Source organism: Stegastes partitus, unplaced genomic scaffold (genome assembly GCF_000690725.1).
Source record: "Stegastes partitus isolate 25-593 unplaced genomic scaffold, Stegastes_partitus-1.0.2 Scaffold1134, whole genome shotgun sequence".
Taxonomy (NCBI): domain Eukaryota; kingdom Metazoa; phylum Chordata; class Actinopteri; family Pomacentridae; genus Stegastes; species Stegastes partitus.
In genome coordinates, this window is record NW_007578865.1 from 202,935 (window position 1) to 222,972 (window position 20,038).

General features: G+C 40.1%; 1 protein-coding gene across 1 annotated transcript; it reads right to left on the reverse strand.

Moving 5' to 3' along the window:
- Positions 1-543: 543 nt before the first annotated feature.
- LOC103368242 (centrosomal protein of 95 kDa) lies at positions 544-20,017 on the reverse strand. The gene is made up of 21 exons (XM_008296549.1): positions 19,862-20,017; positions 19,040-19,168; positions 17,870-17,977; positions 17,530-17,640; positions 16,798-16,909; positions 15,181-15,299; positions 14,520-14,752; positions 13,622-13,688; positions 13,337-13,404; positions 12,877-13,073; positions 12,622-12,748; positions 12,175-12,292; positions 11,748-11,959; positions 11,010-11,105; positions 9,885-10,032; positions 4,216-4,385; positions 4,023-4,097; positions 3,725-3,877; positions 2,685-2,831; positions 2,497-2,568; positions 544-1,674 (listed from the first exon to the last, which is right to left on the reverse strand). Exons 1-21 carry the CDS (start codon positions 19,884-19,886, stop codon positions 1,498-1,500), a joined length of 2,664 nt encoding a protein of 887 aa, XP_008294771.1. The 5' UTR covers positions 19,887-20,017; the 3' UTR covers positions 544-1,497.
- Between the last annotated feature and the right edge of the window lie 21 nt (positions 20,018-20,038).

Below are 20,038 nucleotides of genomic sequence, written 5' to 3' on the forward strand. Positions count from 1 at the left end.
CAGCACAAACTACAGCAGGTGGTGATTACACGTTAGTAAAACGGTGTGATGGCGTGGAAATGGCGCCCCCCTGAATTTGGCCACAACGCCATGAAACACCAGAATACGAGACGTGCTGTGTCTGTGCTCCAATCGGCCTGAAATTTTACACGCAATCTGCCCCAAACTCGACATGCTGGATCACAGTCCCGCCGTGCGCGAAGGCCGACAAGCGTAGAGCGAGGACCCGTCCATCGTCGCTTGCGGCTTTAATTATTTTAATAATTATTAGACACAGATGATGTGAAAATACTAGGAGTGAATGGGGCTAAACATTGAAGCTGTTAAACTACAGTCACCCTGTGAGCACAGATCATCAAAAAGACAATGTTTGAAAGAAGAAGGAAATGAACATTCAGTTTTCTTGTCTGCATCATCAGTTACCTGTTTAAAACACTTCCTGTTTGAGGCCCAGCTGCAGCTTAGCATTTAAAGCTAGCATTAATTAGCAATAATAAATGGATTGCTTATTGATATTACTGATAAAAAGTTAACGTGATCCCCTTGGATTTAAAATGTTCGTCTTTATTTTGCTCAGCAGCAATTTTCTTATGCATTTCATACTTTGGTCGGGTTTATTCAGCGTTGAATCTCAAGAAGAAAGAAAAAGGGCATCTGCATCTCATGCAAATAACTGTGACACGTTTCAGCCAGAGGAGACGAGTGGGCCCACACATTTAATGGGTGATGACATTAGGTACAATGTCAGCAGACAGTGTTGTAGCATCGGAACCCTCGGTGAGTTAGTTCAAAACCATCATGTCTTAAGTTCTGGCTGAGGGTTAAAAACGATCACAATGGAGCTGAGGGAAAGGAGAAGTCAGGAAAGACAGATTATCATTGCCCCCCCAGTGATCCAAAACCTCACCAGGTTAATTTAAAAATCAAACATCATTAAAGTTAAAAAATAAATAATCCACTGTCAAGGTTAAAATATTAAAAGGAAGACATCGCACATGGGAGGAAACACAAAACAAAACAAAAAAAGGAAGTTAAGTCTTGTCAGTGTGTGACATTCATACTTAAATTTGCATCTGTGGTCCATATTTGGCAAAAGGAAGAACATTTTACTATTTTTTTTGCTACATTGACAGCACACAATAACCGCACAGTGAGGGAGTTAAAACATTCTTAGTTATCAAGTACTAGAACCCATGGAAGAAGGGGACTTGGTCCAAGGTGTCTTTAGGTGTAGCAGCTGAGGTGAGAGGAAGAGTTAGCTAAATTAGCTACATATCGTTGGAGTGTGTCGAGTTCATTAATGATCAATAATCTTGTAGAAGTTCTTACAATGTGACTTTCCTCTTCCTGTGCAAATCTCTGAAGGAAGATGTCTGAGGCGACAGTCCTGCTCATGCATCAGATTCTCGTACCCTTGGTTGTGAATAGCAGAAAAGTCTTTCGCAGCACGTTCCCTTGATTGACTGGAGCTTCAACCACATGTTGTAGCCCCCCCGATCAGTGCAGATAGCTAGTGTTGTACTGGAACGAGGCCATCTGGACCCGATTACGCAGCCTCTGGACCTCCAGATCCTGGAAGTAGTCGTCCTCGTCGTTCTGAATGATGATCTTCTGCAGCTCACCGATTTCACGCTCCATCCTGGAACGCAGCTCTCGCTTCATCTTTAGAAGAGCCTGGAAGTAAAAGGTTGGGATAGTAAGTGTTTTAATGGTGAATTCTTGTTTTAAATGTCGAGAGGAGAAAAAAAGTGAATAATCCAGACCACAGCTTCCATGTTTGTCTCTCTGTTCTGACTGACCTTCATGGCTGGTATAAAAGGTAATGGAAGCACTTTCTAAAATTAAAGATGCTTTGGAGTGCCTATAACTTTTTAGAGTATTTTGCACTGCAAATTCATCATGTAATATTTAGTTTTCCTTGCATATACGATACCATGCATAGTAAAAACAGAAACAGAAGAGTTTAAATGAATTCAAACCAACACTTTAAACATTCAAACTGAACCCATATAACCTGTCCGGGGGTGATTAGTGTTGTCTATAGACTTCAGACTGGGCTGTCATACAACTGCTCTTTGTCTTGAGATTGTGGAATTTCCTCTTATGACTCTAGTTCAGTCAATATCCTGAAAACATTTTACCAAAACAATCCCAAAGGACCTCTTATTCTTGTTTCTAAGTACTGTTGACATATCTGCGATTGGTTTTATATAAGCTTCTGGCAAAGTGTTGTGAGGATAAGTGCAACAACAAATTAGGTTACAGATGTATTTGTAAATTCGTCAGGTTAATTGTGTTGTTTGCTGATGAGTAGATCATGCAATGGGTTAAGCTGAGAATAAATGTCAACAGCGCCCTCTGCTGGACCACGAGCCAAACTACTTTGAGTGGTTACTTCAAATCAACTGTATCAGTTTGAATTTTTTTTTTCCTGACAAATGTTTTGAGTAAAAACTGACAGCCTTTATTTCTAACAATAATAAGCAAAGAATTTACCTTTTCTTGAGCTTTTTTCCGAACCTGGATCTCCTGCCGCTCTTGTGCAAGTTTTTCAGCAAGTAGTGAAAACTGAAAGAGAGAAAGAGTCTCACACCTCACATGGAAACTGTGAAGTCTATTTTAAAACTGCAAAAGTGTGTTACTTTCTGGTTAAACAGTGTGTGGGGGTTGTGTTTGAGTCTTACTTGGTCTTTGTAGTAGTTCTCCATGGACTTGATCTGATCCTGGTGCCGTCGCTGATGCTCCATTCGCTGCTCCCTGGCGTAGGCTCTCTGCTCTCTCAACCGGACCTTCTGTAACTCCAAACCCTCCTCAAACAGCTGCCGAAACATCTGCATGCACAACCACATCTGGGTCAGCACGTCATTTAAAAGATGCCCGACAATCACGTGGTCTGTCATTTTTTCTTGACCTGTTCTCCTACAGCTCTTGATTCGTCTTAAACACCCACACAAATATTTACATGCGTAGACTTTATAAGACAGAGAACCAAGTCAGGTAACCAAGTTTGGGTTATAATGTCAGCTGAGTTCCTATAGTTTGCAAAAGCCATCGAAAATGTCAAACATTTGCTACCTTTAGCTTCTAAAACAGGATGATTGGCTGCTTTTCTTAGTCTTATTTCAATTTAATTTGACTTTGTTTGGTAATGTCACATCAAAACCTGGGGAAAAAATACTACATATTTCAATATTTTCTATTTCGTAAATGTTTTTTTAAGTTAATGAAAAGATAATTATTTCCTGTGTTTCTGTATAACTGTTGAAAAAAGAAAGAAAATGGGAATAAGGCTTGTTGTTTCCATGAACTGCAAGCAGAAGAAGCAGAAAACACAACCGGTTGTTTGCTGCTGGCTAAAAACACCACAAAAGAAAAAGGAGAATCAAAAGCTCGGTCATCTACATGAAACAAAAATGATAAAGGTTTTGAGGAACTATTTTCGACAGGGCAAGTGATAATTAATGTTCGTCCTGTTTGGAGGTGAAGACAGCAGCAGAAGGTCAAACAGCTGATCAGTCGTGTGGTTTCAATGTTTGGAACCACATGACTGCACCTCAAGCAAAACTTCTTTGTAAAATGAGAGACGCTTTTTTTGAATTTTGCCAGCTGCATTCACTTTCTCTACTGTGATACTTCAGAATACACATACAAATACTGTATGCTATTGTAAGTCAACATTAGCTGCAGAAATAACTGAAGTTCTGGGTGGACTTTCAGCACTCACCCTCTCCTCCTTGGTGCGAGCCCTCATCAGGCGAGCTCGGTGCTGAACGTGGTAGTCGTTGTGGTACTTCTTGGCACGAGCTATCTGCTGCCTCTGTTCCTTCAGTCTGTTCTGTGTCGACTTCTGCTGCTGGATTCGATCCTTGAAGTCCCTCTGGAGAGTATTTTTAGTTATTAATGTGTCCAGAACGAGCAGGAGGAATTTATGTGGATGTGATCTGTACTGCAACGACTGTTAATAAGTTAGCTTTTACATGTAAAAGACATTTTCGAGTGTCTGTTCACGTGTTGATGCTCACCAGGCGCCTGCTGTGGTCCTGGTCTTTACGGACGAGCTCCACCAGCAGGTCGTGCTTCCTCTGGGCCTCCTCCACCTGCAAGACAAGCAGAGGTTTATATCTTTATTAATGAAATGATCCAGTACAGGACAGTTTGAACAGGAGACAAAGACGTCAGATACATCTAAATGAATTTAATTGGTCGTGGTCTTACCTGACTGGAGAGTTTGCTGCGACGCTGACTGTGAGAGGATGACACGGCGTGGAGTCTGTCCACCTGATGCATTTGCTGCTCCCACATCCGATCCAGGGCGTGAGGGGAGATGTGAAGGTGAGGCAGCTCCTCCCGGACTAAAGGCAGGAGCTCATTCTCTCTAATTTTCACTGGAGAGAAAAAAGAGACACAAACCAGAACATTTAATACTGATAATGACCAAAAAAACACACACACAGCAGTGCACTTAGCTCCTCTGTAAGCACAACTGATTATTTAAACTCTTTGTTTCAATAGCTTCACACAACCAATTATATGCAGGAAACTAATTACAGTCGGAGGAAATTACAGTAAAACTGTTCTGTAAAATGCTGCAGTGCAAAATTAAACTTCCTGGATCTGCTATTGATTTCCCAAAGCAATTTAACATTTTGTACCACTTCCAGCAGCAAAGTGGTTTTATTTGACTTTAGCACAAACACAAGAAGATCACTGTTAATACAAGAGATGTGTGTCACATAACCACGTTGTATTGCCCTTTTAAAATGTATTTCATCTGATAAATGGACTGGGTGAGCTATAATCCTTAAAGTATAAGCCTCAGGAGAGAAATAGAGTCATTCTGAGGCAGTAACAAGCTTTCAGTGATAAAGCAGCAGTTAGATTAGAAAGCAGAAAGTAAATGGTAAACGGACTGCACTTATATAGCGCTTTTCGACCTCAGCGGCTTTACAATGTTTTTCTCATTCACCCATTCACACACACATTCATACACCAATGGCGACAGAGCTGCCACGCAAGGTGCAGTTAAGGATCAAACCACCGACCTTAAGATCAGTGGACAACCGCTCCACCACCTGAGCCACAGCCGCCCTAGTACTGGTTGTTTTAAACATATGTAAAGTGGCAGATAGGACTGGATTGGTTCTAATCAAGGTACAGATATCGTAAAACAATGCAGTCAGAGGGGTATTTTCAAAAGCGAGATTTTAGTTTGGTTTACTTTATATAAAATGCATGAGTATGTTGTGTTATTTGTGCTTTAATTTCCAAATTTAAACGACATTAGACATAACAAACACATAAACACCAGAAACGTGACAACAAAATGGCCTATAATGAGTGAAAATATCATGCATAATTATGGTGTAAACTAAAAACCCTTCTTTGGCTACAACTGTGATTATTAGGCAACAAGAAACAAGCAAATATGAAGTTAGCAGGTGAACCGGGCCTGTGTTGTGTATTACTGTAGAACTGAGGAGGTAGGAACCTTCTGTCTGTTGCGCTGGTTGCACGGGGGACCACAATACGGTCGGGATTAACTGAATGGCAGTGCAGTGTTGTTGTTGTGGTGTCGACCCTCCAAAACACTACAACACAACAGACTTGACAGAAGTTGTGTGTTTGCATGTTACGACTGTTCTATCCGGATAAAAGCTGCTGCACACGCACACGCAGGCTGTGCGCGCTCCCGCGGACGGCTCTGTTTTTCTTGGCGGAAGACCACTTGAGCGCAGGACGCCGGTGTGGAGGCTTTAACCAGCTGTGAAACTGCGACCTTTTATTTATCGAGAAAATAAACTGGACATGGAAAGTTTTCGGATCCAGCCGTACATGTTCGAGCCCGAATCTGACCCGGACGGTGAAGACGGAGAGTCCGAGCCTCCGCAGCTCGACGACTTTGTTTGGTGAGTATGACCGTCTGTACCTGCTTCATGTGAGACGTGACGCTGGATTCAGGCTTTAAATCGTTTTATTTCTGTTTCTATATATAAAACCATGTGAACAGGTGTCCGTGTGGGAAATGTCCTAAAGTCCTGACTGAAGTGGAAAAGCTCCGCAGCTGGGAGACAGCAGAGGTACCGTAGCTTGTTCAATGACTGTCTGGTACCTTCCTTATTAATGTAATGCTCCCAAGTAGACTGTTTAAAGAGAAGTAGAACAAAAACTATGCAAACTAGTACAGAGAAAGAAGCTGAAGTTAGCCTCTGACTTGTATCTGGACCACATTAGACCAGATCCAGATCTAAATCCAATGTATACAGACTGGTAAAATCTAAACTGGATTACTGCAGGGAGGCTAATAAAATCTGTTTTTGCACTTTCACAAATAAAAATAAAGGATTTAAAAAGTCAGAAACTGCTTTAAAGAACATGAAGCCCATTTGAGACAATGTAGTTCAGCTTTGACCTCTTAGTAGTTTTCAATCTGGACCTGGTGCACATGTGGGAAAAAGCATTTTGCATTTTTACAAATCAGAAACTCTACTTTAAAGAGTGTTTAGCTGCTTTAGCCTGTCTGTGATGATCTAGTTTAGATTTTTATCTGTTTATATTTAGTGATTTTACATCTGGACCTGGTCAATATGGTCCAGATGCAGGATTTTATTTTTTTTTTTCAAAATCTGTGAAATTTCTCCTTTTTTTTTTTAAACATTCACTTACAAAATAAAGGTTTCATAAATCAGACACTACGCTTTAAAGAATGTTGACCCTCTGACACAATCTAGTCCAGAGTTGAACTGTTTAAATATAATCATTTTAGATCTGGTCTCGACACAAAAAGCAGGGAAATCTGCTAAGCTAATCTCTAAGCTGTGCTTTAGAAAACCTTTGTCCTGTCAGGGTTAAGCTGCCTCTACATTTATATTCAAGTCACTGCAGTGAGGTGTGTGTCTGTTCTGTGGTGTTTTACAGTTGCAAGACAACTGGGCAGTAATGAACATACCACCAGACCAGTTCACAGGTGAGTCAGTGAATGAAATCCACTATTTATTGTGGATTATTTGTGCAAGTACATGCATGATTAATTAGTACGACTACGAGGGCTGCACATAGACACAGTTTGTGCTGCTGACAGGTCTACAGACATCCATCCATCCATTTTCTATACACCGCTTAATCCTCACTAGAGTCGCGGGGGGGCTGGAGCCTATCCCAGCTGACTTAGGGCGAAGGCTGAGGACACCCTGGACAGGTCGCCAGGTCTACAGACATGTGGAAGAGTTTTATGTCTATGCAAACAGCTGATTAAAGGAATAGCTATTTATTGGTGAACTCTGACCATCTGCATGCACTGCCATGTTTTGTGTAGAACATAATGATGTGCACAATGTTTCAGACTAAAGCCTTCATGTGCACGATTATCATAAGAGATCACTGAGCAGAAGCATTCATGAGTCACTGCTTCAAAGTGCCCTCAGTGGTTTGAGTGCAGACCTTTCATGTCATTGTGTTTATGAATATCTACGGTGGCAAATCAAAGAAAAAGCTGTTTTACATCTGTTACACACCCATCTCACAGTACAGAAGCCAAACAACCCTGTCGTTGTGAGTTGTGAACTTAATAGCAGTAACAAAAAGGGATGATTGAGGTCTTTGGTTTTGAAGAACTATTTTTTTGCTGGTATTTTTCTGTTGCTCTCCAGCCTGGTTAAGACAATTTGGCAGCTGTCACTCCCTGATGTAAATAAAAACTACCCCTAAATCACTTAAATCTCTCTAAATGTTTTAAGTATTCCAACTTCTGACAGAAAGAGGCCTCTGACTAACCACACCTTCATGTTATGTTTTCAGGCTCTCAGTTGAATCTGTCAGAGATGTGCACCTCCACCACAGAGAAGTAAGTCAAACTGTGATTCTGTTCCACAATATGCCACCATCACACAGTGTATTCTTTCAAAGCTTTGTTTGTACCCTATTCAGTTACAGTTAGATACGTTAAACACCCTTTGCCAGTGCTTCACCTGTAAAAAGTAATTCTGCCACAGTGAGTATGCTTCCATCTTGTTCATACCACTGGGTCACAACCTCTCTGTGTTCTCTTCTGATGCATTTCAGACCAACCCCCCAGCACATCGTTGACGAGGAGGCCATCCTGCAGCTGATGAAGAACTGCCCAAAGTGCAGCAGAACGTGCCGCTGTACCAAACACACTCGCGGTTCTTACCTCATAGCCTACCAGAAATGTTACTTCTGTGATTATCAGCGAAAGTGGGCCAGCCAGCCTGAAGCTAAAAATATTAACATTCATAAGGCATCAACACCGCACAAGAGAAAACCTCCAAAGGACAAGGTGTCTGTAAATGCCAAGGCTCCGACATCACAGCTTAATAAGAACGTTGCTGAATCCTCAAGTCCCACGACACAGTAGAGACCTGGAGAACAGACTCGACTCTTGTCTTCTTGGGTTGGACTGACTTACATGAATCTGAACCTGGACATAAACCCAGTTTCAGATGTGCCTTATGGTCAATCGTCATTTTGTCACTGGAGATGCCTAATGACAAAAAACAATCCCTCAAATGTGGTGCATGGGTGTGGTTTCACCCCCAAGCAATAATGTTTAAATTTGTAATAGAGAACACAGGAGCAGGAAGCATAGTTTTGCTCTCTAGAAGTGAGAAGTGCTGCTTTCAAACATGACAACCTGGCATTATGGTGAGGAAATATTTTGAAACCTCTGAATTCCAAAACCTGCTGGCAGGTTTGAAAGGCATGTTATCGTTAAGAAAATGAAAATGCCAAAATTATATTACTTATTAGAGCCTGAAAATGTGAAGACAGAAACAGGACAGTCCTTGATCCGCCCATGTGTCAAGTACCGCTCAGTCAGAAAACATCTAAGCTTAAAATCGGGACATTTGTTCTACATGTACTTTTTTTTGACAAAAATAAACTGTTTACTGCAAACGTATTCTATAAAAAAAATAAATAAATAAAAAATCTGCACGCCTTGATGCAACTTTTAAGATAAGTATGACTCCACTGCTTCCAACAGACTTTTGGGTGACCTGGGCTGAACTGCAGGCTGTGTTCAAACAGAGCAAATATGGGTATGGAAAACAAACAAAACACAATAATAACATAAGTAGTAAAGATCTCTGTTGAATGACCATTTGTCCCATGTTGGTAAAATGGGGAAAAATGTTCTAACATCCATCCATCCACTATCTATATACCACTTAATCCTCCTCGTTAAGGGAGTCTATCCCAGCTGACTTAGGGTGAAGGCAGGGGACACCCTGGACAGGTCACCAGTCTATCACAGGGCCACACTTAGAGACAGACAACCAAGCACACTCACATTCACACTTACGGACAATTTAGAATCACCAATTAACCTCAACATGTTTTTGGACTGTGTGGGAGGAAGCCGGAGAACCTGGAGAGAACCCACGCTGCACGGGATGTCCTCACTAGGACGCAAACCGGCGACCTTCTGGCTGCAAGGCAACAGTGCTAACCACCAAGCCACCTTGCAGCCCTCTGTTCTAATAACTAATTTAGTTTTTTCTTCTTTTATGATTTTTGGCATTGTAATGGTGGCAAAGTGTACAGGAGACATTTTCAAGCTCTCTGTACTTCCAGTCATGTTTGTGCTGTTTTTGCATAAAGTTGCAGGAATTTATATTGCAGTGACAAATGAGCCCAGAGTGAGTAAAAATATGACTGGAGTGAAAAAAAAAACACCCAGAAACTGCTCAGGGTTTAGAGGATTAATACTAATTGCAGTTTAAGTATTTGAGAAATTATATAAACTTCGAGCAAGATCCTGCAGCCCCACACACAGGCCTGCACGTCACCCAAGTATAAATTTATATGAGACATGTTTTCTGCAAACTGCTGTGAAAGGTCTTAAGGGTAAATATACAAGTTTGACTTACTTGGTGGAGCTTTCCTGGGAGCCAGTCGTCTCTGTGCTGATTTGGTCTGTCTGTTTCGTTGTGACCTATGCTGAGCCTTTGTTTTAGCCGGAGACGCTCTGGGCGTTTGAGAAACATCCCCCAGTATGGCCTCTCGGTACTCCCGCTCCTACACACACATTCACAGAATCACGGTTTAGTAAACCAGAACAAATGCCTCTACACTTGTAAGCAAACAGAGAGCTTCATTTTTAAGAGTAATATTAATATCAAGTGACCATTTGGGTTGAACTTGGTGCAGAGTTTTACTTCAGTTTCCACAAACAAATCAGGTGCAATTCATATTTTTATAGTAAAAGTTGTATGTTGAGAAAATGTTTTCCTCAACCTATTATTTGAAAGCACTTTTTTTTAACACTTCCCAAAGTCTTTAATGTCATACAACTTATTGCATTTTTGTGTAAATGCATTAAAATGTTTCATTTTATCTGAATAAATGTGCTTTCTAAGGCTTTTAGTGCAACAGGCAGATCATTATAAATCTCAGTTTCTTGGTATCAAGGTACTGACTGCTTGTTGTAAGATTCACATCTCACTGTTAAGTAATCTGATAATAAGACAGTTTCTGCCTGTATGTTATCTTTGTTACAATAAAATGTGAGTAGCAGTGGGATCTTTCTCATACAATTTAAAAGTAACGAGTAAGTAAAGATAACCAAGTTACCATGATAAACAGAGCCTACAAACACAAAAGAAATATTTCAACTGAAATAACTTCCATTACTTTTTCGAAAACTTTTCCAGGTTTCATGTTTTCCCAAAATCTTCCTACAGCTGGAAAACACAATGCAAATCCCACAGCTTTTCAGGCTGTTCACCATAATTAAATTAACAGGAGAAATGACTTTGGGTCTTTAGCCTCTGTCTAATTCATTAAATTAAGCCCTTAACTTGGTGGTCTTTAAAAATGTTCTGTTGAAAGCGATAAAAGCGTTACAGACCACAGACCCAAGATATGTGCAAGTTGTTTTTCCTTTCCCAGTGGATTCTGAACACAAGCGTTAATGGGTCACACTGCTTTTTTTCATGACAGGAAGGGGTTCTTATTGTACTCAAACTATACTAGACATCATGCTAATGACTTACAGCTTCCTGTGCTTTGAGACGTGCCTTGTCCAGCTCTGTTCGTTCCTTGTCTTCATATCTTTTCAACTCCTCCTCATAGGCTTTGTTCACCAGATGCTAAAAGAAAAAGAGATGCACTTCATTTTTAATTTCAAGGACGTGATCAATAGAGCCAGCAGCAACTTATTTGAATATGAATATTGTTTTTCTAGCTTTGGTTTTAATTAATTGGCTGATATAAGAAGATAGATTACCGAAGAAATCTAACAAGTACATAACTTGTTAATGGGACTTTTCCTCTAAAAAATAAAACAACTGTTAAAAATCTAATCTGTGGCAGGTCCTTTCAGTCAGCACACACACAACAAAGGCTACAGTGAGAGTAAGATATAGCAATGCAAAAGGACAGACAGAGTTTCACTTAGAGGAGTGGGATTTGAACCCCATGTGAGGCCACAAGTAAATATTTTCTCTTTTTTTGGACTATTTTTGTACGTTTGAAGCGTGTGCATAGGGTTGTGTTTTTCTAGTGGGAGGGGACAGGAAGAGCTGCAAAACAAGGGCTGCGTTTCTTTTCCCCTTTTCCAGATTTCTGCTTACCCCAGCATTAAATCTACTGAGCAGCCTGCACATTACAACCAGTTGTGAAGAAATCAGTGTTTGACTACTGCAGTATATAGATAGCCCTAACAGAACACTTGTTTATGTAATACACAGCACAGATTATTTTAAAGGAAACCTCAGTAATGAGGTTAATACCTTGTTGTGTTTTCTCTGAGATGCTCTGTGGTGTAGCTCTCCTCGCCTCGGATGATCAAACGCTGCGACGTTGGTTTGTCTCCCATCATCCAGACTCAAAGCTTCTGCCATGGCCTCCTCTAACTGTCCCTGCAGGGAGGGACGGACTCGAGGAGGGGAGGGGGACAGGGAGCGCGTCCGGTGGGTGGATTCCGGATCAGATGTTCCTGAAACTATTAAAAGTTATATGTCATTATGTTTCTTCATCTGCATGGAGGTTAAGATAATGAGCACTTCTGATGATTATTAGGAACATTTCATGAAAAAAAACATACTAGTGTTTTTTTTTTTTTTTTTAATGTTTAGCTAATCAACTACAAATCGCTGAGTGCAGTTTGTACTATTTACTAAACGCATTTGCCGCATTTTCAGTCAAACGTCCGCGTACCCGTGTGTTGTCTGGGAGTCCGACGACACTCCATGATGCTGTCGCTGTGGTGGGACTGCTTGTCCTCTTCCCTCACCTCACTGGACTCTCCACTTTCACCCAGAACCCGTTTAAGCATCTACAGAAATGACAAAGAACACGCTGTTGCACACGTTAAAGGGCCATTACACAAATACAAAGATGGTGTCAGCACACAAATAACAAAGACTAAAGATTACATAACTCCTAGAAAAACAAGCATTGACACTGTGTGGATGGTTCTGCTGAAATGAGGCAAACTGTAATGAAGTGAGCTGACAGAACAAGCGCTTTAACCCACAACCGACAGAACAGTGACGCATTCAGTAAAGATTAAATCAATTACTTTTGCTTGAATGTACAATACTTATGTGTTGTGGCCTCACTAACCTCTGTGATACACTAAAAACAAACAAACAAAAAACATACCTGGTCAAGTTCCTCTAGTCGATGAGAAAGATTCTCAGATATGTGTTGCAACTCCTCTTCTGCTTGCTTGTTCCTCTGTCTGCGATAAGACAGAGGCTCTTCAAAATCCTCTTGTGCTGTCTTGTTTCTGCAATAACAAAGACAGCACACAGTAGAGATGGTGGGGCAACCAATAAATAATAACTACTGCATTGTTTCCACATAAAATAAAAAATCCTGGGACTCTATCCTTTTTCTTTTACTTTAAAGTCTTACCTGAGGCCTGTCCTATCTCTGTGACCTATACGTCTGTCCTGTAATCTTCGTGCAAACCGCAGATCTTCCTCATCTTGCTCTTCCTCTTCAGTGTCTGGTGGAGAAGGAGTGGTGGGTGTCATTGCCTCTTGCAGGGTGAGGAAGAGCACATCTGGTTGGGTGCGGAATAAAACCCTCCTGGGGCCTCCATTAGTTGGCTGAGATTAGGAAGAAAAACTTAGTGTTAATTTATACAAACGTATATGTTCACCGTTTGGATTAAGCGATGGATGGATGGATGGATGGATGGATGGATGGATGGATGGATGGATGGATAGATGGATAGATGGATAGATGGATAGATGGATAGATGGATAGATGGATAGATGGATAGATAGATGGATAGATGGATAGATGGATAGATAGATGGATGAGAACTGACTTTAACATTGGTCCAAGTAAAGGCTTGCTGCTCTCTTACCTCCAGAGTCTCTCCCTCCACTTCTGTCCTCGCTCTTTGCTGGCTGGACAAAGACTTCTCGCTTGCAGCTGGGGAATTAAACGAAGGATGACGTCAAGAACTAAGTGACACTTCTGGGAGATTTTCACTGCATTCAGAGAACCACTGCACATTTAATCATGACTACCATTTTCATCAAGGTCTAAGAGGCTTTCTTAATCCAATGACATGCCATCTACAGTTAAAGCCATTTACCACTTGACATTTTGATCTTACTGACACTTTAGGTAAATGTGCTTGACTCACCAGGTGACTGGCTAAGGGCAGGAGACTGCAGTCCATTGGTAACAATGGTCTCAGCTACCTTAGAGGTCTGTGAAAAAGATGAGAAAATGAGCAGGAACAAAGAAAGAAGGCAATGTGAAGCCAAGAACAGGACATTAACATTCACCACACAGGGAGAATATTTAGTACCGAGCATAATGTGAAGCTCAAGAAAGTCAACTTTTTAAAATCATTATAAACCAGATACAAGCCTCACAACATAAACTACACAACATAACATAACAGCTCTAGTGACGGGTCAAAGTGCAGACAAATAACTGTTTTGTTGAGGCAGGCCACAGGTTAAGCTGTGCAACAACACCAGGTCATGTGCATGTCAGGGCCTGCTAGCATATCACAAAGTGTGATTGTGTAAAAACACAGATTCCAGAGATTTGCTTAGGAAGTAAACACTAGACTAGAAAAAATGTGGCTAAAAAAAAACATTGAAATAATTACACATCACTCTGAGTAAAGTATTACCCTTCCTTGGGTGCAGCGTTTTGATCATACCCTACAGGTTTGTACTGCTAGTTGACTATCAAACACATCCAAGACAACTATCACTTAAATGTACATTGAGAGGTTATGTAAGTGAATGTTGGCAAACCTTTATGAAACAGAAGTAAGAAAATCTGAAGAGTGAAAGCAGGAGTTTATAACAGAAGTAACTACTTGTTTTGAAGGATCAGCATGTGCCGATCCTTCCTGTACTCTACTGGAATTACAAAAAATCGGAAGTGCAAGTGTGAGTCTATGTGTAAAACAGGAGAGAAGAAATCCAGTATATTACACATCCCATTGCTTGTAAAACTTGTTTTACTTGACCAGAACTGACTGCAACACAATAGAACCTTGTGATACTGTACTAGAAGGCTACCTCTGTAGTGACAGCAGTTGCTTCCTCCCCAGCGTGAACCAAGCTGGGGCCAGCAGCAGTGGGAGGTGGACTGGGTGAGTGTGGGCTGATGTCAGGACTGTGGGGAGTGTCACTCTGGTTGGGTGGCTGCAGAGCGATGGCAGAGTGCATCGGTTCAGTCTGCGGAGCTTCTTTGGAGTCTACAGGACCAGAGGTGGTGACTGCATCCGAGGTTTGAGGAAGGACAGTTGGTCCTTGCATACGAATAAATGAATCAGATTTATGTCAAGAGATATTGTAATAATAAATTCATCATAATACAAATTAAAGGCAACATGAGGTCACAGACTGTTGCCTTGTCTGCTACAGTTACTGTTGATGCTTAAATTGTGGGTTGCAGTAAAGCCACGCATCAGGTTAGACAACTAGTATGCTAAAACAACTAGAACAACAACTTTAATCAATCCATAAAGCAACGTATGTCTTCTTGGGTCTTAAAAATAACTTGAAACAAAAAGAGGCCTTGAATTCCTGATACATGTCAGTCTGACAGTGACCACAAAACAAATAGAAAATCCAAGAAAAATCTTATGGCTAATGTTGTATGCATAAAAAGAACATGGCATTTTGCCAAAACACTGTCACTAGCAGAAGTCAGGTGACCTTTATTTGCATGTCTCACCTTCTTGTTTGTCTACAAATGTGCGTGCAGAGACTCCCAGACCAATGAGCTCGCTGGCTGATCCCAACTCTTCGGCATTCCAGGAATGGAGGGACTGTTTACTGGACTGGACAGCAGATCTGAATGATAAGACATTAATGTGATCTACCACAGATTCAGACTGAACTGTGTCAAATTACTGGACGTTTACTTTGATAAACTGCATTAACTGGATCTCTCTCTCTTTCCGTGTTGATCTGAGTGACAAGCTGCTGCATACATTTGTCCTTACACGGATAAAGTTCTACTGAATTCAACTGTGGCACCAAAAATACAGAAACGATTTGCTTCGGATGGTAAAATTTTGTGAGTTTTCGAGATCGAAGCCACAGCTAAGACTGGGTCAAGGCAGTGTTCTTATCAAAAGCTTTGCTGCCTGCACACAAATTACTTATCAGGTACAGAGCATGACTCAAACACAGGCTATATCGGTGGTTCCTCTGCTATTTGCATTTCCACTACTAACACAAGAAAGAGTTATTTACATATTTTAATAACTCATGTTATCATTTCGGAAGCGTGTGAATAAATACACCAGCAGCACCGCTACATGCTCTCAGACGAGTAATATTTAAACAACGGCTACTCTCTATGATGACCGTTTTCTATTTACACTGCTGCCAGCTGCTTGTTGTGTCAACAGGATGTACTGTCGGATCTGCACTACAGATGAATGGTGTCAGGTTAGAGTCAAGCGTAACACACCTGACTGCAGACAGTTTTGGTTTACGGGAAAGCTCAACACAAACACAAAAGTTGGTATCAGTTAAGTTAGTATATCAGGTGTTAATTAGGTTAATACACTAATGTGAGTCTAACCAACACATTTACTAAATGCCATCCACTCATGTTCATCTCTATGATCATTTAACTAATGAATACAAAATCTCCACATTAATATTTTTTTTTTTAAATGCCACAAAAATAATTCATTTTCTCAGAGTCTGTAGTTCGTATACATGAAATACAGGTGTTCTGCAAGTTTAAAAATGTAGACAGTTGGTCATATTATACCAAGTTTTTACAGCTCCTTTAGTTGACATTCATATAACTCACGCCACATTCAGTATCATAAATGGAAATAATAAGCCAGGCTGACTGACTTCAGCCACTGGAACTGACTCAGCAAAAAAAGGGATTTTTCCTGACAGACCTGCTGTCAAAGTTCATACATGGATTTTTGCTCCCTAACACATCTGCTGTCTGGCATGTCTGTACTCAAAAGAATATTTGATTTGAACAGGAAATTGTGGATTTTATCTTTTTAGGAGCAGGAACAGTGGTATGTTTGGGATAAATGGTAATGGATAAATGGAAGGCCTTTTGTAGTTGGCATTCATTGTGTAGTGTAACCTACAGAAATGTTCATGTCCACACTGTTGAACCTGCTGATCTCTAAAGGGTCTGGTCAAAATCACTAAATAAAAGGTTGTCACCCAAGGTATCAACATTAGTAAGACATAAAACCTGTCATACTCAATCCTAAATAAAATATGCTGTGCTTCACAAAGTCATCTTATTATTATTATTTTTTTAAATATGTAAAGTGGATGAAGTCCATCGAGAAGCAGCTCTTACTCGACACTGGATGATAAGGACGCTCCCTCCAGCTTTGCCTCCTCCTGCTCTGTAGCGTCACAGCTTGCTGGCTCTTTGTTTTCATCTTCATTGAGACTGTCATTCAGTTCCTCTGAAAACAAGAATTGCACAAACGACCCAGAGTGAGAGACAAAAAAACGAAAGAAAAAAACTCAAGTCAGAGCAAAAGTCGTAATTACAACATGTAAAGGCCTCCGTGGAATTCAAAAGAGGAACAAATGCACATGACTCAATACAGTCAACAAACTGGATGAGAAAATGTCAAAGATACACTGTTGGAAAATAATAAAAAGGTGTAAAGCACAAAGAGCCACAATCGAAAGGTCTAACAAATAAGACAGATTAAACTGTAGTTATTCGTTTTTTGCACAAAAGGAAACTTGATGATAAAACAACTTAACTAACCACATGAATAAATGCAGAACTGTAGTCTGACACTGAAGTGAAAGGTCACAAAAAAACAAACAAACCTGCATTCACATTATAATACAAAGCATGCTACAAACTCTTTGAGGAACTAATAATTTTAGTAACTTATCAGCTTGAAAGTGTTGAAACAGATGACAGAAAAATGACATTGTATTCAGTTATGACATTCAACTTTTCTGTGTGTAACAGAGCTCAGAGACATGTCTTCACAATGTTTTTGTTGAAATAGAAAAGTGCACATTATCTAATGATGAGGAAAAGGTGACAAATTAATTTGCCTACCTCCATTCTGTGATTCCTCATTTATCTCCTCGTTGAGATATTCCAGGAGGCCGTCAAAGATTTCCAGGAGGTTCTTGATAGACTCTTCGTCCCCTCTGACAACATTTTCTCCTGCAAACACGTGGACATCCTGAACATTAGACATTACATCTATAGTCCCTGTTTTTCTGCATATTCTCTCAGGAAATAAATATTCATTGCCTATGCAGTGCAAAATAAAGTGAAATTTTTACTTATTTCAAGTTGAACGAAGTGTCTTCCTTTATACATGCACATTTAACATAATACATAGATATTTAGACTTGTTACAAGATGCTACAAATGATTTCTTTTCTTATACCTGTAATGTGTGAGAGGCTGATCTGAAGGTAATCCAAAGACAGTGAATCAATCACAGACTGAACATTATGGACTTCATCCTCTTGACTGCATGGTGCTGCGATATAATCTAAACACACAAATAAAAGCCAAGACAAATGGGAAAAAGCTGAGCCATGACACCAGAGTAACAGTGAAACACACACACACATATGCCCAACAATGCCATAGTAACATGCATTCACAATCCTTGAACACTTTGGACGTTCACTTTGGACCAACACTTTCCTGTACCTAGCAATAAAGGAAGGAGCTCATACTGGCATGCTTGGTCTTGGGAAACATTCCTGACATACTAAGCACACTCAGGAGACGAGAACCTCAGTTAGTGGCCTTGTGTTTGGAATTTAAATGCCCTTGTTAAGACGACAAACTATGACTACTTTTACCACCTGGTGCTCATTATTTGCTGTGGTAATCAATTCATTGCTTTGCCTAGAAATACCAGGTGATTTAAAATTAAATTTGAAATTAATTAACTGTTTCACTTTAAAATCTCAATATACTGATGATATTATAGCTTCACACAAAGAAAAGCAGTAAACTGTCGCCACTGCAAACCTGGAATCATCAGGAAATATTTAGCATTTTAATCTTTACCTAAAAAATGTATAGGTTATCAAAGAAGTTGCTTACCATTTTTATTTTATTTTTTGCTAACCTACTAATTGACTCATCAATCAGTGGTGTTGACATCTGGTAGTAAAAAAACAATATGCAAAAAAGCCATATTTTCATTATTTTGACAGATATTGCAACTGAAATATAAGTCAAAACAGGAGAATAGAAATAATGACATTTCTTCTCCACAAATTAAAAAAACCTCCAAAATGATAATGCAATTTTTTTTTACTGCAGACAAACAAGCATCCGTCTTTACATCTTGAGAATATAAATTATAGGCTTGGACATTTATGTAGCACCACAATGCTTATTTATAACTCTATGTTGTGACACATTACCCCTTTATTAAAAATAAACAAAACAAAAGTCAGCTCCTGCAATTTGGATATTGCATCTGGCCGCACTTTGATTACACATTATTAATATTAATAGTACTATTATTTTGATTTTTACATTTTTAATACAATTTTAATTGTCCCTATTTGGTAGCTCTATAAGTTTTTCTTACCTGGAACTTTCTCCCCCAAGATGTTCTCATACAAAGCAATGAAAACATCTGCATTACAGTCTGTGATTATCCTCAGCCGTAACTTTATGTGACACTTGCTGAGAAGATCATTTGCCACATCAACCCAATCTGCAGGGAAAAAAGGAAAACCATGTTCACAGCAAAGTAGCACATCAGAATATAGTTTCTGTGAAATATGCCAACAGAATGATAAAAACAGATGAAATAAAATATCTAACACAGAATAATCGGTTCATATGGAAGACTGAAGGATGACTTTATTTGTCATTTTGGTGACATTGACTAGTTGTTCATTCTCAATCCGGGTTAATTTCCATTTCTATAGGTGACCATGTTGATGTAATCATCATTGCCCGGCAAACTTCAGTTTCAGAGCGGGGAGTCATCTCTCCCTGACTCATACATACCAACTGCTAACTTCACCAGCTTGACGTCAAAAACTACCGGTTTACATTGCATACATTAAAATAAATACTACCGGTGGTCATGTATCTGGGATGACAAAACAAAGACCAAACTATTTTCTGCCACATTTAACGTTGTTTACGGCAACTTTACCCGTTGAGTCAACTCAAAAGTAGCTAGCTAGCGTTGCTAATGTTTGCTAACGGGGACATTTTCAAAGAAAGTGAAACGGCAAACCCGAGTCTTTACATTAAATTGTCTGTAATATATATACAGCTGATGTCGGGTTCAGTGACAACAGGACAGTAGCATTAACCTGGCAGCTAACGTTAGCCGCTGGACGTTAGCTTTACGTGTCGCTAGCTTTCCCCCGGACAGGAGTCTCGGTTGCCTTACCTCTCTCTCCCTCCTGGGTTCCCATGAAACAGCTGTCGATAAAAGGCAGCTGGAGCCCAAAAACTACCGACTAACTGAAAGATAGTCTCGTAAAGTCCCAGAGTGCCGGTCCTGGCCTGACCAGTTTGACTTGTGTTGTGGTTTTTCGGGAACAGAGAGAAGGAACTATGTGCTCTC